This window comes from Cyanistes caeruleus, chromosome 5 (assembly GCF_971803275.1).
Source record: "Cyanistes caeruleus chromosome 5, bCyaCae1.hap1.1, whole genome shotgun sequence".
Classification (NCBI taxonomy): Eukaryota; Metazoa; Chordata; class Aves; order Passeriformes; family Paridae; genus Cyanistes; species Cyanistes caeruleus.
The window spans coordinates 55,991,622-56,013,570 of NC_141705.1; the positions used below are offsets into that span (position 1 = coordinate 55,991,622).

General features: G+C 44.9%; 1 protein-coding gene across 1 annotated transcript; it reads left to right on the top strand.

Moving 5' to 3' along the window:
- The first annotated feature begins 11,058 nt into the window (after positions 1 to 11,058).
- On the top strand, positions 11,059 to 21,585 carry LOC111922395 (uncharacterized). The gene is made up of 14 exons (XM_086889294.1): positions 11,059 to 11,729; positions 11,946 to 12,097; positions 12,575 to 12,686; positions 13,465 to 13,535; positions 14,379 to 14,473; positions 14,884 to 14,938; positions 15,446 to 15,549; positions 15,961 to 16,125; positions 16,530 to 16,584; positions 16,969 to 17,072; positions 17,492 to 18,240; positions 19,262 to 19,406; positions 20,927 to 20,981; positions 21,292 to 21,585. The coding sequence occupies exons 2-11, from the start codon at positions 12,089 to 12,091 to the stop codon at positions 17,598 to 17,600; spliced, it is 879 nt and encodes a 292-aa protein (XP_086745420.1). The 5' UTR covers positions 11,059 to 11,729; positions 11,946 to 12,088; the 3' UTR covers positions 17,601 to 18,240; positions 19,262 to 19,406; positions 20,927 to 20,981; positions 21,292 to 21,585.
- Positions 21,586 to 21,949: the final 364 nt, after the last annotated feature.

Genomic DNA, 21,949 nt, shown 5'->3' on the forward strand with positions numbered 1-21,949 from the left:
TCTCGTGAGTGCTGCTGAGTGAGATCGCGACCCGATCACGCTCCAGCCGGCACCGAGGGATTCTCGGGGAGCCCATCGGCCGTGACCGTCTCTGCTGCTCACAACGTCCCCAGGAGAGACAGCTGAGGTGCTTTACCTGGTTTGGGTGCCTGCCAGTAAGATGCAGCGAAAGCTGTGCTTGGTTGGGCTAAAGGAATTCCTGTCGGCATTGCCCAGGCGCCGTCCGTCAGACGACTGCGAAAGCATCGCAAGTTTGGCATTTGTGGTGTATTGTAGTTGTAAGGTAAAAGGTAACTTTGGGGAAGAATTCCATAAGACTAAGTTAATTTCGGTGAGATCTCCCCACAGAAAAAGACCCCAGTGACCCCGTCTCGTCTGTTGGTAGCTATAACCCCCTCTTCTCTGTTCCTTTACTTTGTTTTCTTTATCTCTCCCTCTCTCTCCCTCTCCTCTATCGCATAACCCTTGTTGTTGGCACTAAAATAAAGGTGCATTATTGTTGTTGTGATTCAAACTGAAATCCCTTTGTGTCCTTTTTGCACTCTGAGATCAAATGAACCTCTCCCGACTCCCGCTTGCGTTAGCCAATTGTGACATTTAAACTGGAGCCACAGACAGGGTTTCTGACAGACAGAAGGGGCTGCAGGTTTTCTTGTGCAGTCTGTATTAGGGGAATGACGGCTCCAGCCGCACCCAGCCCGACACTCCCAAAAGAGTGAGCGGGGTCTAGAAAGCAAGGTGGGGGTGACTCGAATTTCCCACAAACTGCACACACCGAGGTGAAAAGCACCCCACACTCACTTGAGGGCTCTCTCTGCAGAATTTCACAGAACATCTCTTAGTGCAAAAAGCGGGGGGACTGTTGTATTTTATTGTTGTGTGTTTGAATTTTGACTGTTTGGTGTAGCAAAGAGACAACCAGAATTGGAAACTGAAGGAGTGCCTCCCAAGCAGATTTGGTCTTTTCACCCACACAGGGAAGCAAAAAGCTGTGTGTGTGTGTGTGTGTGTATCATTTAAGTTTATACCTCCCTGTAGTGATTTTCCCTTTGTAAAAATGACTGAAAAATAGCAATGCAGAACTTATTGCTGCATTTATGCTCTGTTAGCAAAACATAATGCCAGACCTTCTCTGGGAGGGGAAGAATGGGCACTTAATAATTGGTTTAATTTGGAAAATGTGATTGATAGAGTATGTTCATTACAACATGAAACAAAATTAAAGAGGGCAAAAATAAAATTATACAATGCTCAGTTTTGGGAGCTTGTTTTACAGCAGCTATAGAAACTTGCTGTGATAGATTAGCATTTAAGAAACCAAAGAGAAACACCTAAAGAAGTTAAAACTGCTGGAGGCTGGTGGGAGTTTTTCTCCTAGCCAACAACTGGCCATTTCTAAGAATTGACAGCAGTTTTGATCATTGAAAAGCGAGATCAACCTGTGAACATCACCTTAAGACCTAAGCCTGAGAATTTCTTTGTCTCTTTGTTTCCTGGCTGTGAAAGGTAACTGAGCTCCAGCTGGCCTCCTGTTCCCCCACCCAGGCCATGTGGCCCGGGCAGGGGCTGGGCTGGGCCTGCCGCGGCTCCCAGCCAGGAGATGGGGCCTGCGGGGCTTGCCCCGGGCTCTGGCCAGGCCAGGCCGGTCCCTGGCTCGGCTGCAGTTTTGTTTTTGCTGGGACTGAATTCATCAGAGACTGACGAGTAAGGAAAGCAAAAAGCTCTTGACCTGCAGGGTGCTGAGAAAGTGACCACACTCTCCAGAGCAGCCATGAAGAATTTTCCATTGCAGACAGCTCCAGCTGCTGCTCCAGCAGAGATCACAGAACCATCTACAAAGCCTGGGCAAGATTTTAAGCCTTTCATTACCCAGATGAGACTTGCAGATTAATCCTTTTGTTCCAGAGAACGAAAAAGAGACTAATCAACATGTAAAGAGACTTTATAAGCTATCAGAGATAGTGAGGAAAAGAATTAAGCTTCAGAAGAGGTAGAGAATAAGGAGATGCTTTATTAAGCTGAAATATTTTTCTGTTAAAGCTATGGAGATGGACAATAGTGTTCTGAAAAAACTCCTTCAATTCATGACAGAGTATATTGGGAAGAGCAGAGTGTTCAAAGTGTGGATTTTGAACAAAAGGTGGAGTAATTGTGATAGAGTGAGATGCTGGAACAGAGGGGGGAGAAGTAATAGTTGAAGATTTGAGGCCTTGAGAGGCAACGAGAAAACTTCTGTTTCCAGAAAAGCTCACAGAGACAAATGAAGAGAACTTTTGCCTTTGAATAACTCATCCTTAAAAATGACAGCCCTAGACTCATTCGACCCATAACACACCTCAGAGTGATGGGAAATGGGAGGAGAAAATCTGAAGGCAGATTTTTCCGAGCAGCTGGCATCAGAGAAATAGAAAGCTATAACAGAAATAGTTTTCTTGTAAGAAACTCCATAGATTAGCAGAAGAAGACTCCTGTTTCTCTACAAAGACCGGTAAAAAGGCTCTAGCAAGGATTAGGACTGTTTTAAACACCAGAGTTCCATAGTTTTTTGTCTCTGTGTTGTCATGTGAACAAGAGAATGGTTGGGTAGTAGGGGAAAATAGGGGTTTTCTGGAAGTTTTATTCTGGTTTTGTTATTCTTGTAGTTTTGTTAATAAACTTTCTTTATTCCTTTTAAGTTTTAAGCCTGTTTTGCTCTTGTTCTAATCCACATCTCACAGCAAGAAATAAGTAAGTTTTCTAGTGATTTTTTTAGTTGCTGCTTTAAAACCACGACACTCGCTTTAAGCAAAGAAGTGAGGAAAGGACTATAATAGACTCCCTCCAAAACCTAGTTAGAATTTTGCATAAACAATTAGATGAAGAAAGAAGTAAGATCAGTCTATTGCGAGCAGCCCTCCATGATAAAAATTTAAAAAATGCTGACTTGCTAAAAGAAACAGAAGAGAGGAAAACCCCTCTCATTAATCAAATTTACCCTCAAAAGGAGCTAACGTAGATTAAATTGTGGGGAACACTGGTGTCCTAGTTTGAAACCTCTAATTAAAACAGAATGTAATTATATCAATGATGAAGATCTTGATCCACATATAACCACTAAAAAAAAACAACTCCTGTACTCTGCTGCTGAATTGGCTAAGTTTGAAAAAAAAAAAAAAGAGTACGGGCGTCTCCCTCACGACTCAGAGACAGAATCCGTATTCCCAATGTCTCTCACTGGAGGTGATCAAATTCAACTGGGAGAATGGGAAGCCAGTGGGTACTGGGGACATGAAGTCTTCTTAACAGCAGGAGACAGACATAACCCATGGTCCCTAACTCAGCACGCAGCTTATTGGGCAGAGGGGCTGAACCCCTTGGAAAGGGGGGACTCCATTGCTATAGTGAGTACCCCTGACCAACTACTGGAAAACATTCACAATGCTGCCTGCTTGCAAATGATACACAAAAGAAAATTCATTGCTGGTTATGAATCACCAATGTTGTTACCTGTGAAAAATGAAATTATCACCCCTTGAATTCAAGGCCTTCCAGAATCACTTCAACCTACAGCAATTTTCCTCCAAAAAAACAATAGCAGCTATAACCTCTGGATAGACTAGAGAGATTTCTTGAGAACTCGACCCATCGACCTGGTTCCACTGTTCCTGGGTTTACTCCCTTCACCACCCCCTCTCAGCCGACACCTTCACAATTGCATTCTCCCGCTAAGAACCATAAAATCTGGACATGGAGCAAAGTTGCAAAAGAGTTAATTAATGACAGTAGAAATTATGGACCTGTAAAAATGCCAGAAGAAAAATCAGAGAAAGCAGAGGGTGTTAGATACATTGGTTCTCTTAAGGAAAAGCCAGCAAAGGGAAAGCAAACCTCTAACCACCGGTATGGGTGGTCTCTAGAGATAAAGAAGGGGGTCCCCAGAAACGTAATGGATGGCTTATCACTTGAAAGTTGAGTCAAGTTGTTTCTAAGTGCCACTGTCCCAAGTTCATTGTATCAAATGCCCCCACTCTACAACCCAGCCCACCTCCACAGGCTCTGGGCTGTGAGCCAAAGCAATCTCCTTCTCAACTTCTGCGAGTGGAGCCCAAACAGCCTCAGAATCAGGGAAACTGGCAACTCTGCCTCTCATGGGTGAGCAGGGAGGCAGAGGTTGGTTGTATTTAAAATGATCACTAGAAATAACAGAACTGGAGACATACTGATTATAGCAACAGTGGGTCCTAAACGTGCACCTGTTACTTCTGTAGTTAACACTAGAGCCCAAATTTCTGTGTTGACCAATACAGACTAGTACAGGATTTGAGAGCAATTAATGGAACAACTAAAGATATTTACCCAGTGGTAGCTAATCCTTGCACATTGTTAACATCCGTAAAAGAGAAATAGAAATGGTTTACTGTCACTGATTTAAAAGATGCCTTTTTCTGCATACTCCCTGACAAAGAAAGTAGGAAACGGTTTGCCTCTGAGTGGGAAAATCCAGAAAACACAAGGAAAACTCAGCTCACCTGAACACAACTCCCACGATGATACAAGAACAGTCCAACCCTATCTGGAAGCCAGCTGGGGAAGGAGCTGGAGATTTGGACCGAGAACGGGCAAGTACCGAGAAAACAATACCTGCTGTTACACTATGTTGATAATATACTGATAGCTACAGAAGAGAAGACAACCTGCATAAAGGTAACAATTGAAATTTTAAATCAGCTGGGAATGGGAGGATATAAGGTGTCTAGAGAAAAGGCACAAATTGCCTGGCAGACTGTGATTTACCTGGGATATGAAATCTCACAAAGGCAACGTAAGCTGGGTACTAATCGTATTCAAGCTATTTGTGTTATTCCAGAATCCCAGAACCTGCATGAGCTGCAAGTTTTCCTTGGGATGACAGAGTGGTGCTGCCTGTGGATCATGGACTATGGACTAATTGCAAAACCCCTGTATGAAGCCCAGAAGATGCAGCCATTTACCTGGGGCAAACCACCAAAGGAAGCCTTCCTCAAACCCAAGGAGGCATTGACAACTGCTCCGGCATTAAGATTGCCTGATTCATCCAAAGATTTTCAGCTTTTCGTGCATGAAAGACTACACCCAGCACTGGGAGTGCTGACCCAACATTTGAGAAGCTGGAAAAGGCTGCTAGGCTGCTTTTCCAAACAACTTGACAAGGTGAGTGCCGGGTGGCCTTCATGCCTGCGGGCAGTTGCAGCCACCGTGGTGCTGATCCAAGAAGCTATAGGAAACTCACGACGGGTAGACACATGGATGTCTACGTGCCACATATGGTAACCGCTGTTTTAGAACAAAAGGGGGGCCATTGGCTATCTCCAAGCAGGATGGTGAAATTCCAGGTAGTCATGACTGAGCAGGACAATGTCACACTAAAGACAACTAAGCTTTTGAATGCAGCTTTGTTCCTAGGTACCACAACTGAAGAAGGCCCATTAGAGCACAACTGTGTAGAAGTAACAGAGTACACCTATTTGGCAAGAGAAGACCTGAAAGACATCCCACTGGAGCAACCAGAGTGAGAGCTATTCCCAGATGGAAGCAGCTTGGTGCAGAACGGGACCAGATACGCGGGATATGCGGTAACAACAGTCAGTACGATAGTGGAGGCAAAAGCATTATCACCAAATCCATCTGCCCAGAGGGCAGAACTGGTTGCCTTAAGCAGAGCACTAGAATTAAGTGAAGGGAAAAGGGTAAACATACGGACTGGCTCAAAGGATGCTTTTGGAGTAGTGCATGTACACGGAGCACTGTGGAAAGGAAGAAGACTACTGTCTTCTCAAGGTACGCACATTAAACATCAAGATGCAGTCCTGCAGTTAATAAAAGCAGTACAAAAACCTGAACCAGTGGCAATCATGCACTGTAGAGCACACCAATCAGGAAGCTCCAAAATTGACAAGGGGAATCGAAAAGCAGACTGGACAAGCTGACAAGCTGCTTGAAAAGTGCAAACTGCAATGGCACTGATACCTTTAAAGACTAATATATCTCAATTCAATTTGCCTCCAAAGCCAAAATATTCAGTAAAAGACAAGACACTGAGACATTTGCTACAAGCACAAAAATTCAGAAAGGTGGCATGTCACTGCACAAAGACAAATAGTGTTACTCCCTTGATCACGAGAGAAGTTCTACAAATTAAACATAACAAATGTCATTGGGGTGCAGAGGCAGTGGTACAATTGCTAAAGCAAAACTTAATCTTGATATGGATGCTAACAATGGCAAAATCAGTAATGTCAAAATGTGAGATCTGCTTGAAAAACTACTCAGTGGCTAGACACAGGCATAGCTAGAAAAGATTAGGATAGGAATAGAATCAGGATGACACTTGGAAAGAACCCTCTAGTGAAGTGAAATTTGGGTGAGCCCTAGAGTCTTTGCTCGGTCCTGCTGCAAACAATCAGAATAGAGAAACAGGTCAGGGAGATAGACTAGCAAGAGTCACCTGGGAAAGATTTAGAAACTAAACAAGCTATTAAAATTTCCTATCCTGAAAGAGCATGGAGTGTGTGAGTTTTTTAAAGGGATGAATTGATCATTGCTGTGTCCACATCCCAAATGTAACTGCATGTGATAGAGTTAAAACTGCTGGAGGCTGGTGGGAGTTTTTCTCCTAGCCAACAGCTGGCCATTTCTAAGAATTGACAGGAGTTTTGTCCACTGAAAAGTGAGATCAACCTGTGAACATCACCTTAAGACCTAAGCCTGAGAATTTCTTTGTCTCTTTGTTTCCTGGCTGTGAAAGGTAACTGAGCTCCAGCTGGCCTCCTGTTCCCCCACCCAGGCCATGTGGCCCAGGCAGGGGCTGGGCTGGGCCTGCCGCGGCTCCTGGCCGGGAGATGGGGCCTGTGGGGCTTGCCCCGGGCTCTGGCCGGGCCAGGCCGGTCCCTGGCTCGGCTGCAGTTTTGTTTTTGCTGTGACTGAATTCATCAGAGACTGACGAGTAAGGCAAAAAAAAAAGGTCTCAACCTGCGGTGGGCTGAGACAGTGACCACACTCTCCAGAGCAGCCATGAAGAATCTTCCATTGCAGACAGCTCCGGCTGCTGCTCCAGCAGAGATCACAGAACCATATACAAAGCCTGGGCAAGATTTTAAGCCTTTCTTTAACCAAATGAGACTTGCAGATTAATCCTTTTGTTCCAGAGAGAGAAAGAGAGAGTAATCAACATGTAAAGAGACTTTATAAGCTTTCAGAAACGGTAAAGAAAGGAATTAAGTGTCAGAAGAGGTAGAGAATAAGGAGTTGCTTTAATAAGCTGAAATATTTTTCTGTTAAAGCTATGGAGATGGACAAGAATGTTCTGAAAAAACTCCTTTAATTCATGACAGAGTATATTAGGAGGAATAGAGTAGTTCAAAGTGTGAATATTGAGCAAAAAGTAAAGTGATTGTGATACAGTGAGGTGCTGGAACAGAAGGAGAGAAGCAATAGTTCAAGATTGGTAGCTTTGTAGAGGCAACGAGAAAACTTCTGTTTCCAGAGAAGCTCACAGAGACAAATGAAGAGAACTTTTACTTTTGAATAACTCATCCTTAAAAATGACATCCCTAGACTCATTTGACCCATAACACACCTCAGAGTGATGGGAAATGGGAGGAGACAATTGATGGCAGATTTTCCCAGGCATCTGGCATCAGAGAAATTGAAAGCTATACAGAAATAGTTTTCTTGTGAAAAATTTAATAGATTAGCAGAAGACTCCTGTTTCTCTACAAAGACTGATGGGAAGACTATAGCAAGAAATGGGTCTGTTATAAACATCAAAACTTTTTTTGGCTTTATGCTGTCATGTGAACAAGTGAAGTGTTGGGTAGTGAGGGAAGAAAAGGTTTTCTGGAAGATTTATCCTGGTTTTGTTATTCTTGTAGTTTTGTTAATAAACTTTCTTTATTCCTTTTAAGTTTTAAGCCTGTTTTGCTCTTGTTCTAATCCATATCTCACAGCAAGACATAAGTACGTTTTCTAGTGATTTTTTTAGTTGCTGCTTCAAAACCACAACATTTATTCGGTGAGTTGGGTGGGAAACGAAATTAACAAAACTAAACCACTACACTGCAGATGGAGAATATGAAATCTATCGGTTGCAACAAATAGAGCATGGAGCACAGGAAGAGCAAAAGGATTTGACTACAAGTTGGTTGGGCAAAATCTTCAAAGGGTTAGGCTGGAATGTGAGTTCATGGATTAAATCTATCATTGAGAGTGTGATAATCTTACTAATTGCATTCTTAGCAACTTGGTTCATTTACAGCATCTTAAAAGGAGAAATACAGAAGAAAACGCCCTGGAACCAGAAAATAATGAAGGAACTGACACGAGATCCAGAGCCACCATCTTCTGGTTCTCCAGTTTGTGACAACGTTTCCAGGACAACGTTTACACCCATCTAGGATTTGAAGAACATCAAGTATAAACTCAGAAAGAAAGGACTGTGTCAAGTGAAAACATTTCCACTTATAGTGAAGTGAAAATGCTTTCAAAGGGGGGAATGATAGTAAAAAGTTGGAAAATCATAGAAACTTTGGGGACTTAGAAAGAAAGGCAAGTTAGGCAAACCCTGGGAAAAGTAGGCCCTGAGACATGTTAGGCCTTGTGCTTGCTAAAGATCATGGGAAACTGCACTTGTGCAATCAATAGATGATAAATGATACAATTGCTAGATGTGATTATTGTTTAAAGAAGATGAGAAACAATGTTAGGGGGTTGAGCTGGGATCACAAGAAATCCATGCTTGGGTAAAAACAATGCATACAATAGAACAATGGAAGTTGAATAATAAATATGTAAGTTACAGAACGATAGAGTATAAAACCATGTTCAACTCCAAATGAAGTCGGGTCAGATTTGGGTATATGTACCCCTGACAGCCAGAGCTCTTCAATAAAGCACCTTCATAGAATCATTCTGTGATTATGTGTGTTCCTGAACACTAACATCATGATTTCAGTGCTGAGAAGATGGAGAGAGGAGCAGGTTGTGCACACACACAATGAAAGCAAGTTTCTTGGAGAATAACTGGGATGTTAACAAACTGCTGCATTTAGCGTTGCAAGGTTTCATTCAGGTTAGAATCTGGAGGCTTTTGAAGGAATGTGCATTTGAATGGATGAAGTTGGTTCCTGACTTGGAGCTGTTAGCAGCACACTGTGTTGTAGCTCCATTTCCTTCAATTACAGCAGTTTAATCCAAAGTTACATTGAAGAGAAATGCAATTGTCCAGAGATCTAATAATTGGACATAAGAGAGGAGAGAAAATGCCATGTGTTATATAAAAGTAAAAAAGAGGCAAAGGCAGATCTCAGGTCAACAATGCAACAGGAAATTCTTTGTGCCATGAAACAGAAAACTCAGATGACCAAACTGAACTAAGTCCTCTAGGTGTTAAAATCTGGTTATCTGTGTGGACATGCGTCCTTAATTTGGGTTTTTCATTTTTGTCTTGATTGTGTGATTTACCTGCATCCTCCGTCATACTTCAAGATGTCTTAGTATTGCCATATTTAGGCAGAGGTAGTAATAAACAAGGTTCATTGTAGCTGCTAATTCTGATTTGGTTTGATCTTCATAAAAGAAACGAAAACATTAGTATTAGCCTGATAAAGTGATCTTTTGATTTTTCCTATTCATGAAAACTACTTGAGTTGTCAAAAGTACTCCAAGATAACACTTCCACAGACACACATCAAATGATGTACTTATAGGGTTGCCATGAAGTTTAGACCAATGTTTTCTGTTTCTCATTATTGCTAGACTTTGAACTTCCTGGTGGATGCAATGACAGCAAGCAGAAATGTCTTTTTAAATAGCTATATTCGTAGGCGACATGCTATGCTAGGAATTTTGATTGAAAAGAGCATTTAAAGAAAGCATTTATGGTCAAGTAAATTTGATCTTAATTAACCTGCAATGAAATGGCACTCAGCTGATTTTATAAGAAATTGAAACCAATGTTGGTTTGGCTCAACAGCATCAGCTGAGGCAATTTTATTTTAAAATTGTGTTGTTTTAAAATTTGTTTTTGATCTTGGTGCATAGTTGTCAGCAGAAGGAAAAGCACATTTTCAGCTCATTCCATCATTGATCTGGAGGCATAGAAAAATTGGGGTGTTTTGAGCTTCAGAAGCCCAGAACAGAGAGACAGCATATTTGCACTGTCCATTTCTCCTATTCAGTGCTTTGGCACCCATCCAAGGAGCTTAATTATTCATATATTAAATGTATAGTTGGAATTGCTTTAGCATCTTAGTATTTTTATCTAAAGCATTGAATGTCCTTTAGGGTTTTTTCAAACAATGGAAGAGTCATCCCGACCCATTCTCCAACACTTGATACCTAATTACCCAAAAAGCATGAATTGTAGTAAGTGAGAAAGTTTTGTAAGAAATGAGGCTCCTCGTGTAGAGCACGAGCTGAACATATCCTTGTGCTCATCTCCCCAGCACTGGATCAATTTCCACCGTTCTCCCCACACCAGAGGGCACCCAACCTAAAGGACCAGGGGCAGAGGAGCATTCCTGCATCTGGCAGGGCTCAGATGGCTTCCCTGGTGCTCTCAGGAGCCCCAGCCCATCCCTCTGAACACAGGTCCAATGGCAGAGTGGCTAGAAGGAAAACTGATTATTAATTCTGCTTTTCTTGCTGTGGCACCTTAGAGAGCAGAGCAGGGCCTCAGGAGGAAGGTGCTGTCCCTGGGAGCAGAACAAAGCTCCTCAGCCCTGTTGGGAAGTTCTAGTAGAGGAGTAGTCCAACACCTGACAAAGTCAAAATTTCAGAGACTTGAATTCAGGATCTGAATGATTAGATAGTTGGAACAGTTTGAAAACCAAAAACTCCAGCAAATTTTGATTTTGTTTTAATTGCTATTTATTTGAGTTAAAGCAGTCCCATTAGATATAAAACAGCCAGAGACCAATAAAGCTGGAGGAGGAGGAGGGTTAAGGAAGGGTTTAAATTTCTTTTTGCTTTGGGGAGGTGTGGTTTGCTGGGGGTTCTTTGGGCACAGGAAGGCTCCAGTGATGCTCAGGTGCCTGAGGCTGAAGGTGGCGGGAGGCGCAGCTGTGCCCGTGAGGCCGCGCGTGCGGAGCTGTGTCCAGCTGGGCCCAGCAGGAGCGGGATGTGCCTGTGGAGCAGGGCTGGAGGTGGCCCTGGGGATGTGTGGAGGCCTGGGGCAGCTGTCCCATGCAGTCAGGCTGGGAGAGCCGGGGCTGTGCAGCCGGGAGAGGAGCAGGGGCTGGGGAGGCCTGACTGTGGCCTTCCAGTGCCCAGAGGGGGCAGAGAGCCATGGGGGAAGGGGAAGGTTGGGATCAGATGTTTGCAAGAGCTAGGAGGGTGCTGAGCCAGTGCAACAGGCTGCCCAGAGAAGCTGTGGATGCCCTGTCCCTGCAACGTTCCAGGCCAGGCAGGACAGGGCCCTGAGCACTGCGATGGAGCCAGCGGCAGCAGAACCAGGCCATGGCTGCGGTGCCTCCATGGCCTTCTGGAACTCCATGGGTGAGCAAAGCGCAGCCCCGTTAGCTGGGCATGGAATGTTGGCACCGGTTGCCAGGGGCACTCCTGCTCCCGAGGTTCTGTTGACACCGAGTATCTTGAGCCAGTTGACGGATTCTCTGCTGCGCAGCAGACGTGGAGAGTCTGTCTTCTCCATCCCGGCTGCGAATAGAGAGCCTTGTGCTGACATTTGCCAGCCAAACTCTGCAGTGACTGAACAGGTGAGTGCAGACAACTCCTGAAAAGCTGAGTGTCATGCTGAGGGGCTGGTCTGGGCTGAAGCATGGGCTGCAGGTGGGCTCCAGTGCCAGAGTCAGGGACTTCCCATCTAGCTTTGAACAGGAAAAAAAGACTTGGCAATGGGAGTCTTGGGGCATGGGGGTATTCAAGAAAATTGGCATTCCAAATAGATAATCTCTCCTGTACTTTTCTGACAGGTTTGGAAGAGCAGTTTTCAGTCACGCCAAATAATCGGCAGTGGGCTACCCAAAGGAGCCAAAGGGATTGATCCCATCCCTGAGGTTCCTTTTTTGGTGTTGGTCCCACTTTCTTTGCCGGTACTTTTAGATCAAAAAACATCATGAGCTCCGTAAGTACATTGCTACTCAATGCTGATCTGAATCTTGAAACATTTTATGGGGTACTTCTAGGAAGTATTTCAAGAGTTTGTAGCAAAAGGACAAGAATGGAAACCTTTGAAAACTTTACATAACATGGTGTTCTGGAATACTGAAAGTTTTGGATGTCTGTGGGTGTTAGCAGCAATAGTTCAAAATGGCTTACAGTGTGAGCAGCAGCCTGCTAGAATTGGGAACTGCTCTCCTCATTTACAAGGGATTGGGACAGGCTCTTTCTTGTTGAGGCACCCTGTCGGAGTTCAGGGCTGATGTCTTTGCTCTGAGGAGATGCACTTAGGTGGGAATGGCCCATAGCACCATTGGATGCATATTGCAGCCTTTGCAGGAGTGTTTTGTGTATCCTTGTGTGCTGTCATTGGGATGGCAAAAACCAAGTGCCATGTTCATATTAGTGCCACAGAAAATGCTAAGGCTTTGTTCTCTCTCAGGGTCAGCGAAAGCGCCCTGGAGAGGCGCTGGATTCTACCCCAGCTCAGAAACGGAGCAGGCTGCTGCCCTCCAGAGCTGGTGGAACCTTGGAGACAGAGCCAAGAGAGGCTGGTAAGAACAGAAACTGCTTCTGGAGGCTTGGAGTTCATTTGAATGGGTGCTTTTGCCAGTTCCTAGGCCCTTTCCTGGGGAGGAAGGGAACCTTGGGCTTGAGGAACCACCTGGTATGGCATCCCTAAACAACCAGCCCACTGACAGCTGTTTTGGTTTGTTACTGAACTCTGTCCATTGGCCTCTAGTGGGAGAGGAGCTGTTTAGCAAAAGCCCCAAGTGCTGCTCAAACACCTGAATGGGTGCCCTGATGAGCTGGCAGTGACTGCAGCTGCCACAGTGGAGGTGGCAGGCTGAGTTTGGTATCTCCCAAGCTGCAAAAAGATGAAGAAAAGTTAGTCACTAGCTGGGGCCCATTCTTCAGGGGAGCATGGACAGCATGGTACTGTAAAATTAGCATCCCCCATAGATTTGGTGGTTTTTTTCTCCTTTGTGCTAAACATTCCCCTATGCGAGAGGAATGATCTGTTGGTGTGCACTTCCCGTAAGCTGTTGTCATCCAACAGAACTTGTGAGGAGCTCAGGTGCTCTTCCTCTTGTTTTGTCCCTTCAGGGCACAGGGCAAGGCTCAGCAGGACACATGAGGCAATGCACAGAGGACCATGCTCCCTGTGGACTGCTGAGGGCAATGCTTGAGTGAAATGTTGGACCCATTCCTGAAAAAAAGACACCTTGGGCACAGGGAATCCAAGCACAGTCTGTTCCACAGTGGCAGCCCATTGCATTCCTCTGCAATCTCTGAACTCACTTCTAACCTTCTCTTTTTCAACTGCTGAAGAAGTCATAGATCTCACAGGAGATTCTCCAGAGCCTGAAGTCATCACCATCAGCGACGATGAATCTCCTGTGGTAAGTAGTGAGTGGCACACTCCTCTCCATGTTGCATCCATAGGAATTTTCTTGCCCTCTGCAATCTTACTAAGTCCCCTGGCCTCAAAGGTTGAAAGATGGCTCTGATTTAGCACTTTAGACACAGTTCCCAGTCAACCCCAAACACACTCACAAACACATCAGCATGCCTGAGAATCAGTTGCAGAGAGTGGATGAACAACCTAAAAGAGGATGTTGCTTCAGTGATTCAAAAGAGAGCAGAGGAAGTCTTTGATTTGAAGAAGTGTTTTAGCTGCAGCATCAGTTTAAGGTCCCCCTGTCACTGAGGTGTCAAAAGCAACTGCAGCTGACTGGGGTACACACTAATTCTCTTTCTTATTCCTCTAAGTCTTTAAAAGGGGCACATTTGGAATTTTTTCTTTTTACCCTACTATTTTGAAAGACTATGCTTTGATGCAGCCCTCAGAGCAGTGTGTCTGCTCAAATTTGGGATGCCTCTACTGCTGTGCAAAGCAGACACATGCAGCAAACATTGCATGGCAGTTATGTCCTGACAGGGTTGTTCCTGAACCTGTGCAAAGAAAAGGCCTCAAGTTTCACAACACACTTTGCATGAGCCAGCTCCACTTACACCAAGCACCAGAGCAGGTTTGGGTCTAGGGGTTTTTTTCTCTTCAGTAGCTGTTCCTATAAAAAGTAGTGCTCAGGCTATCACAGGTGAACTTGCCAGTTGGAGGGAGAAAGAGGCAAAGAAACAGCTCTGGCCCAAATCCAATTAGGGAACTGAAATGGGGGAGCAGGAAGGGTCAAGTTCCACTGCTTCCTAAGTGTGTCCATTTCTACCCCGTTCTACCCCTGCAGCAGAGCCCCCAGCAGCCACGTCTTTCCAGGGCCTCGGAGAATTCACCTGAGCCACTGGAAAGGAACAATGGAGAGGAACCAAGAGAAGATGATGGGTATGTGAGAGAGAAAGTGTCTATTAAAACTCTGATTCCATATATGTGGTAGAAAGAGGTTTTTGCCAAGCCGTAGGGTTCTGCAAAACTCTGTGCAAATACTTCAGACCTGGAATATAGTGGTCTGCCTGGAGGAGAATTAAAAGAAACCCAGCAAAATCCAGCAGAAACCTTCCTTCCCTGTTTGTGAAGCCACAATTGAATTTAAGAAAGCTACTTGACATGCTGAAATGCTTGCAGTACATAAAAATTCTTGCAATGATGGTGTTTCTGGGTGAGAATGCATCTTATTCAGAACAGGGGATGTTTTGAGTACCAACGTTTTCTTTGTTGGTAACCCTTGGTGGCCAGTGAAAGAAATGGCTGTGCTTTCAAATGGCTGTATGTTCTTTTGGTTCTCCTCTCTCTAGTGATTGGCTGCTGTTTGAATTTGATCCTCCCTATTGGTCGGATGAGGACTCCCAGGTGAGGATGCACATGTTCTTGTCCTGCTCTGTGGGAGGGAAAGGGGCAGAGGGGGAGCTGCACAACTCACTTGTCTTAGGTGGGTGCCACGGGCAGCTGGCTGGAAGCACAGCCCTTGCTGGGAAGCTCCAAGTTGTCCATTCCTGCAAGTCCCTCCTTGCTGGTGTTCATAGAGGGAGGAGCCCTTGCCAGGATGGCACTGGCAGAGCTGTGTGTTCCTTGTAGTTCTTACATTGACTGACTGACTGCACATACTCCAAGTCCTGTTTGTCTGGGGCCAATAGAGCAGCAAACTGGAATTCCTTCCTCCCAGTGCCTGGTATGCTTTCCATTCTTCAGCATCTGGTCATGCAGCAGGAGTGTTTAGAGCTGTGACTGCAGAAGTTGCCCATTTTGGGGCTAGGGCAAAGAAAAGGTTCTAGCCCAAATCCAATCAGGGAACTGTAAAGGGGAGACAGAGTTGATTTGAGTGACTTCTAATTTGCCTCCATTTTTACCCCACTGCAGTACAGAGAACAGAATCAGCAGCACTCTCAGCTTTCCAGATTAGCTGAGAATTCAGCTGGGCCCCTGACAACTCCTGATGAAGAGGAACCAAGAGTTAATGATGGGTATGTGAGAGTAAAATGTCTCTCTAGATTCTAATTAATGATAGATGGTAAGAACAGGTTTTGCCACACTTCCAGCTTCTACTCAAGTCTGTGCAGAAACTTCTGACTTGGAATATAGTGACCTATCTGTCAAAGAAGCAAGTAAAAGAATCAAAAAAACCACATAGCAAAATCCAGATGAAACCTTTCTTTTCCTTCCATTAAGTCATGGTTGAATAGCTATTCCAGTATGGCTTGCTATAAGTTTCAAATGCTTACAGTACATAGCAGCTGGGGGAACAACTGTGGTGCTGGGCTGGGATGTTGCTAGAACAGAATAGGTGTTACCTGTCGGTAAGCCTTGGTGCCCAGGGAAATTCTTGGCTTTGTGTTGAAATGGGTGCATGTTCTTTCTGGTTCTGTTCCCTCTAGGGCACAGCCAGCAGATCCTGCTAGTCCTCTGACTACGGAGGATGACAACTCAGAGGAGCAGGACAGGGAGCTGAGTCAGCTGCATGCACAGGATTCCAGGGAGGCAGAGAATTCAGCTGAGCTCTGGCCAAGAGATGATGAGGAGGAATCAAGAGACAATGATGAGTATGTAACAGATGATGTGTCTCCCCAAAGTGTCATTTCTGACATAGGGCAGACACAGGGTTTTGCCAAACTGTTGGATTCTGCTTGATTCTGTGGGAAGGAATCTGATTTGAACCATAGTGTCCTGTCTGGAAGGCAACTCATGGAAAAAAACCCTAAAGCCCAGCAAAATCCAGGAGAAACATTTCTTCTCCATTCAGGAAGTCATTATTGAATGTTTCTTTACATTATGTGTTGTGATACACTGATATGCTTGCAGTCCATTAAAGCTCTTGCACTGACTGTGTTTCTGGCATGGGATGTTGCTAAATCAGAATAAGGGATTGTTTCAATTTCTGCCATTTTCTATCTCTGTGCACTGTGAAATTGATGGCTGCATGTTCTTCTGGTCCTTCTCCCTCTAGTGCATGGACAGCAAGTCTCATCAGTCCTCCAAGTCCTGAGGATGACAACGCAGAGGTGAGGATCCACAGCCCTTGCTGGGAAGCTCCAAGTTGTCCATTCCTGCCAGTCCCTCCTTGCTGGTGTCCATAGAGGGAGGAGCCCTTGCCAGGATGGCACTGGCAGACCCATGTGTTTTTTATAGTTCTAGCACTGACTGACAGACTGCACATACTCCAAGTCCTGTTTGCCTGGGGCCAATAGAGCAGCAAACATTTTGCCCCAAATTCCTGTGCCTGTGCTTTCCGTTTCTCAGCAGCTGCTCATCAAACGCCAAGTGTTTAGGGCTAACGAGGGAAAGGAAGGTTCTAGCCCAGATCCAGTTAGGGAACTGAAATGGGGAAGCAGGATGGGGTGGCTTCAAGCGCTTCATAATCTCTCTCCTTTTTTACCCCATTGCAGGACTGGGAGGAGAGCCAGCAGTATCCATCTGATTCCAGATCAGATGAGAATTCAAACCCAGTGCTGGCAGGCAGACTTCAACAGGAGCCAAGAGATCTAGAATTGTATGTGACAGATAAAGGGTCTCTCCAAAGTGTAATTTCTGATGCCATTTCCGTGTAGACACAGGTTTTTGCCAATCTTTTGGCTTCTACTTGATTCTGTTTGGAGAATTCTGACTTGGATCATAGTGGCCTATCTGGAAGAGAAGGAATGGAAAAAACCCCTAAAACCGGCAAAATGCAGGAGAAATATTTCCTCTCTGTCAGGAAGTCATTATTGTAATGTTTCTTACCTTATGGACTGTGATACACTGAAATGCTTGCAGAACATAAAAGCTCTTGCACTTGATTGTGTTTCTCAGCTGGGATGTTGCTAAATTAGAATAAGGGGTTACTTCAAGTTCTGCAATTCTATGTCTTGGTAACCCTCTGTGCTGAGTGAAATTGATGGCTGCATGTTCTTCTGATTCTGCTCCCTCTAGTGCACCGCCAGGAGGTCCCGTTAGTCCCCCAAATTGGGAGGATGACAACGCAGAGGTGAGGACCCACATGTTGTTGTCATTTCTGATTTGTGGGAGGGGAAGGGAATAAAGGGGAGCTGCACAACTCACTTGTCTTAGGTGGGTGCCACGGGCAGCTGGCTGGAAGCACAGCCCTTGCTGGGAAGCTCCAAGTTGTCCATTCCTGCAAGTCCCTCCTTGCTGGTGTCCATAGAGGGAGAAGCCCTTGCCAGGATGGCACTGGCAGACCCATGTGTTTCTTGGAATTCTAGCACTGACTGATAGAGTTCTTTATTCACAATGCCTGTTGTGGTTTCCTTTCCTCAGCAGCTCTTTCATCTAACATGAAGTGCTTAGAGTTAAAATAGCAGAATTTGCCAGTTTAAAAGAGAACAAGGGAAAGAAACAGCTCCAGCCCAAATTGCATTAGGGCACAGGAAGAGGGGAGGAGGGAGGAGGGTTTTCAGGTGGTTCCTAAGCTATCTCTGTTTGTACCCTGTTGAGAGCAGAATCAGCAGCAGCCACTTGGTTCTTTTCAGGGCAGCAGCTGTTTGTGCTCCTGCTTTGAATGCTCTTAAGCCAACTTGGAGGGTGATAGCCTAGCCTTCCTCACTCCTCTGCTAGAGCTGCTTTCTGAGCTGAGGTTTGCATGCAGCACAGGGGGCTCACCCAATCTAATTGTATTTTCTTTTCTTTCCCTTCTCATGTGCATCAATGGAAGTTTCCTGAAGGTGAGTTGATGTTTGACACTTGGTAATGTACTTTGATCTAGAATGTAATCATGACTTTTATTCTTTTCCAAGAACCTGGAGCAGCAGGGCTTGAAAGTGCTTTTAGGAAAAGGCACAGGACAGGCTCAAGCTGCTAGCCAGTGTCTTAGAGAATGGATGCAATGTGTGTGGGCATACATGAGGATGAAATATATCAATACAAAAACATCCTTCCTTAAGAATGAAATATATCGAGAACAAGAACATCCTTTTTTAAGAAATCTTTTACATGTTCTACATTTTGAATCTCATAGAACTCCATCTTCAAATTACCTTAACTGAGGAGGGACATGATGATAATGTTTAAGGGGACACTGCTCCAAGTAATTGTGTAGTTTCCAGGGACTGTCCTTGAGAATCACCTTCTTAGCTGAGTGTAGAGTGAACAAAGCAAAAGTTTTGTGTTGCTCCATAGCAGAGCAGTTGTCGTACTGTGTTAGGAACAACCAGAAGTACGATATGACTCTCTTAGTTGCTTTGTCCAAGAGAGCAAAGTTTATTATTCCACATCTTCTTTTATAGATGTGTTCCTGAAGGTCTGAGAGGTAAAACTCTCATTGGTCCTTAAACTTACACATCACTATCATTGCTTAATTGGAACAGCACTCCATGACTATTTCTTGCAAGGAAACAACAAGGATTCTAAACAGCACCTGCAAAGATTGCTGTCCTTTACCAAGGACTGCTTGGATTTTTCATTATGCTTTCTCAGGCCAGAGTGAGAAGCTTTGTGTGACTTAGTTTCACACAGACTGTGTGTTCCTGCTTGCTTTTTGCACTTAGCATCCACAAGTAGTCCCAATGTCTGGAAAGGTTCAGCCTTACTCTTTGGGAAAGTTGTTTATTTCAGGTTGTTTTTAACCCAGATGAACAAAGTCCATTTAAAATAGGAACCATTGGTGACTATTTCTAGAACTCATTTGAAGGGTAGCTCCAGGGAGAGAGAGAATAATAGATGTAACTTCTGAAAATTCAATTACAGTGCATGGAGAAGAAAGGAGAACTGCTGCACTGAACAGCCATGAACAGGTGGATGGCTCTGCTGATGGCACAGGAGCTAATGACGCACCTGTGGCTGATGCAGCCCCTGCAGAACACGGAGCAGAGGAGCATGCTGGAAGTTCAGCGTACGTATGGCTCATGCCCTACCAAACACGGAACTTTGTGCTTTTCTTTCTTTTCTCTGTAGGAATAAGTTCTACAGCTATGCCTGCTTTATCTTTGAAGCCTTCCCTACTCTACTCATTTCCATACTTCTCCTGTGTTGCATGATGATCAAATGATACCATTTGCATTTTGGGAGAAAAAGGCAGTCCAAGGCAGAGACCACAGAACCTTAGAGATGAGAGTGGGGCTATGGCAAGGAAGGGCATTGGTCACAGCCCATAGCTCAGGATTGCATTTGCTTTTTCTGACAAGTTCTAGTAGCCACGTTAGCTATGGAAATACTTCCATTGCTAGCAATGAGGCTTGGCATCATGGGGCCAGCAGGCAGCAGCTGGGCAAATTCCAGCAGAAATTCCCTGCTGGAATGCTGCCAGCTGGCTCCCTTTCTCCTGCAGCTGGAGCCATTCTTCCCAAGGTACACTTGCACACAAGCAGCTGTGCAGGTCCTGCTTTTATGGTCAGTGCTGGATGTCACAAGCCCTGATTTCTTTGCTTCTGGCATGGAGATCTTGCAGTTCAAGTTGGCTGCCTGCACAGTAAAGTCCCCGTTCTGCAGAGCAACAGCAAAGTCCTGCTCTAGGAGCGCTCCAGCAGAATAAGAAAGAGGCAATGCATTAGGCTGATTAGATTAAACCAGGTGTCTGTGTCACTAGGGAGGACAAAGCACATGAGAATTATGATGGAAGGTTTTCTAAAGTGTCTTTTTGGGGGTGAAAGGGAAAGGCATAGGTTTAAACAAAGCTGGTGTCCTTTGAGCCTTTGGGAAAGGCAATGTAGGAGAGAAATGGAGTATGGAACTTTTAGGTGTCAGGTCTTACACATGCCACCTCAAGGGCTTTCACTATTCCTAAGCATAATGCCTTTTGTCAATGACTTTGGACATGTTTAAGTTTTGGTTGTTGGGTCTGCAGGTGAACAAATCCCACCACTTGGTTCATATAGAAAAGGAATACTCTGTCCCTTCAGTTCTCTGTTCCAGAATGGAACTGCTCTGAAAGAAGTCACTGCTGCAGCATTCAACATTGACCAAAGGCTCCTTCCTGGGGCTGGATCTTGCCAGAGCCATGTTACTCTATAGTGTTAGAACCGTCTCCTGCAATGAATATTCCGGGCTGAATAGTTCCCAGAGGACAGCTGGATGCTGTAGTTCCAAAGCTGTTCCTGATGAGCCGCTGCAAGTCCAAGTTTCCAAACACCAAGTGGCCAGCACTAAAGACTGCTCTTCAAATGCCAGAGCAGGGTGTCTGACTGCACCTTTCTCCTAGTGAAAACCAGGATGCTCTTTCCCTCGAGGCAGGGAGAGCCCAAATCCTCATTAAATGCAGCAAAGAGAGAGTTAAAGACAGCAGGCTTCTTCAAAGGAAATGGGCCAGGGCTAGTCAGTGCACTTGCATGATGAGTTGAGATTTTAGGTATCAATAATCATTGAAGTGAGGTGATATTAACAGCTGCACGTTCTTTCTGCTTCTGTTCCCTCTAGTGCAGAGCCAGGAGTTGTCATTAGCTGTCCAATTTGCATGGACTATTACTCAGAGGTAAGGATGCACCTCTTGTCGTGCTTTGTGGGAGGAGGAAGAAGCCAAAAGGGGAGTTGCCCAAGTCAGCTGGCTGATGTGGGCAGCTGGCTGGAAGCACAGCCCTTGCTGGGAAGCTCCACAAGTCCCTTCTTGCTGGTGAATGGAGAGGGAGAAGCCCTTGCCAGGATGGCACTGGCAGATCTGTGGGTCCCCCCTGGCTTCTAACTGATTCCAGATGCTCTCAAGTCTCATTTGCCTGCTGCCAATAGAGCAGAAAACTCCAATTCTTTCCTCCCAATACATGTGGTTGTTGTTTCCTTTCTTCCAGATCATGCAAAATGGACGACAGCTTGTGACAACTGTGTGTGGCCACGTGTTCTGCAGTGGGTGCCTCCCTGCTGCCCTGGAGAACACCGGCATGTGCCCAATGTGCGGCGTGCAACTCGATCCAGGGTTGTACTTTCCTATTTATTTATGAGCTCTTCTGCTGCTCAGGACACTCTCAGGTGGACCTTGAAGAACAGGCGGTGCAGAGGCTTGCTTCTTTCTGTATATAGTTTTTTCTGTACATAGTTTCATGTTTTCTGCGTTCAGTTATACATAAAGTTTTGATTGATTTAAATCTAGTCTGCCTGCTCTTCTGTGTTGGACTGTGCTGATAAACAGAGATGTTGTTTACCAGGTGGAAATCAGGCTCTTGGTTTGAGCAGTCAGAAGCTCGTTCTTTTCATCACACCATAGTCACTGATTTGGGGGAAATGTGCTAAAGCCATGGGCTTTGTAGTTCTTGTGGCCAACAAATAATAATTGAATAGTAATTGTGGCAAATAAAGACTGTGTTGTACAGGGAAAAGAAACAGGTGCTCCTTGGGATGCAAGGCCTTGTACTTGTCAGGCCACAATCTGGTGGATGTTTAGGTGCAAATGTCAGTGATAGTAAAAGGTTTTAAAATCATAGAAACTTTGGGGACTTAGAAAGAAAGTTA

What these genes read in the sequence shown, in the direction of transcription:
- LOC111922395 (XM_086889294.1), top strand. An exon ending in CTGAGGATGACAACGCAGAG is followed by an intron (nt 16,585 to 16,968) that starts GTGAGGATCCAC and finishes ACCCCATTGCAG; the next exon opens with GACTGGGAGGAGAGCCAGCA. An exon ending in GAGCCAAGAGATCTAGAATT is followed by an intron (nt 17,073 to 17,491) that starts GTATGTGACAGA and finishes TGCTCCCTCTAG; the next exon opens with TGCACCGCCAGGAGGTCCCG.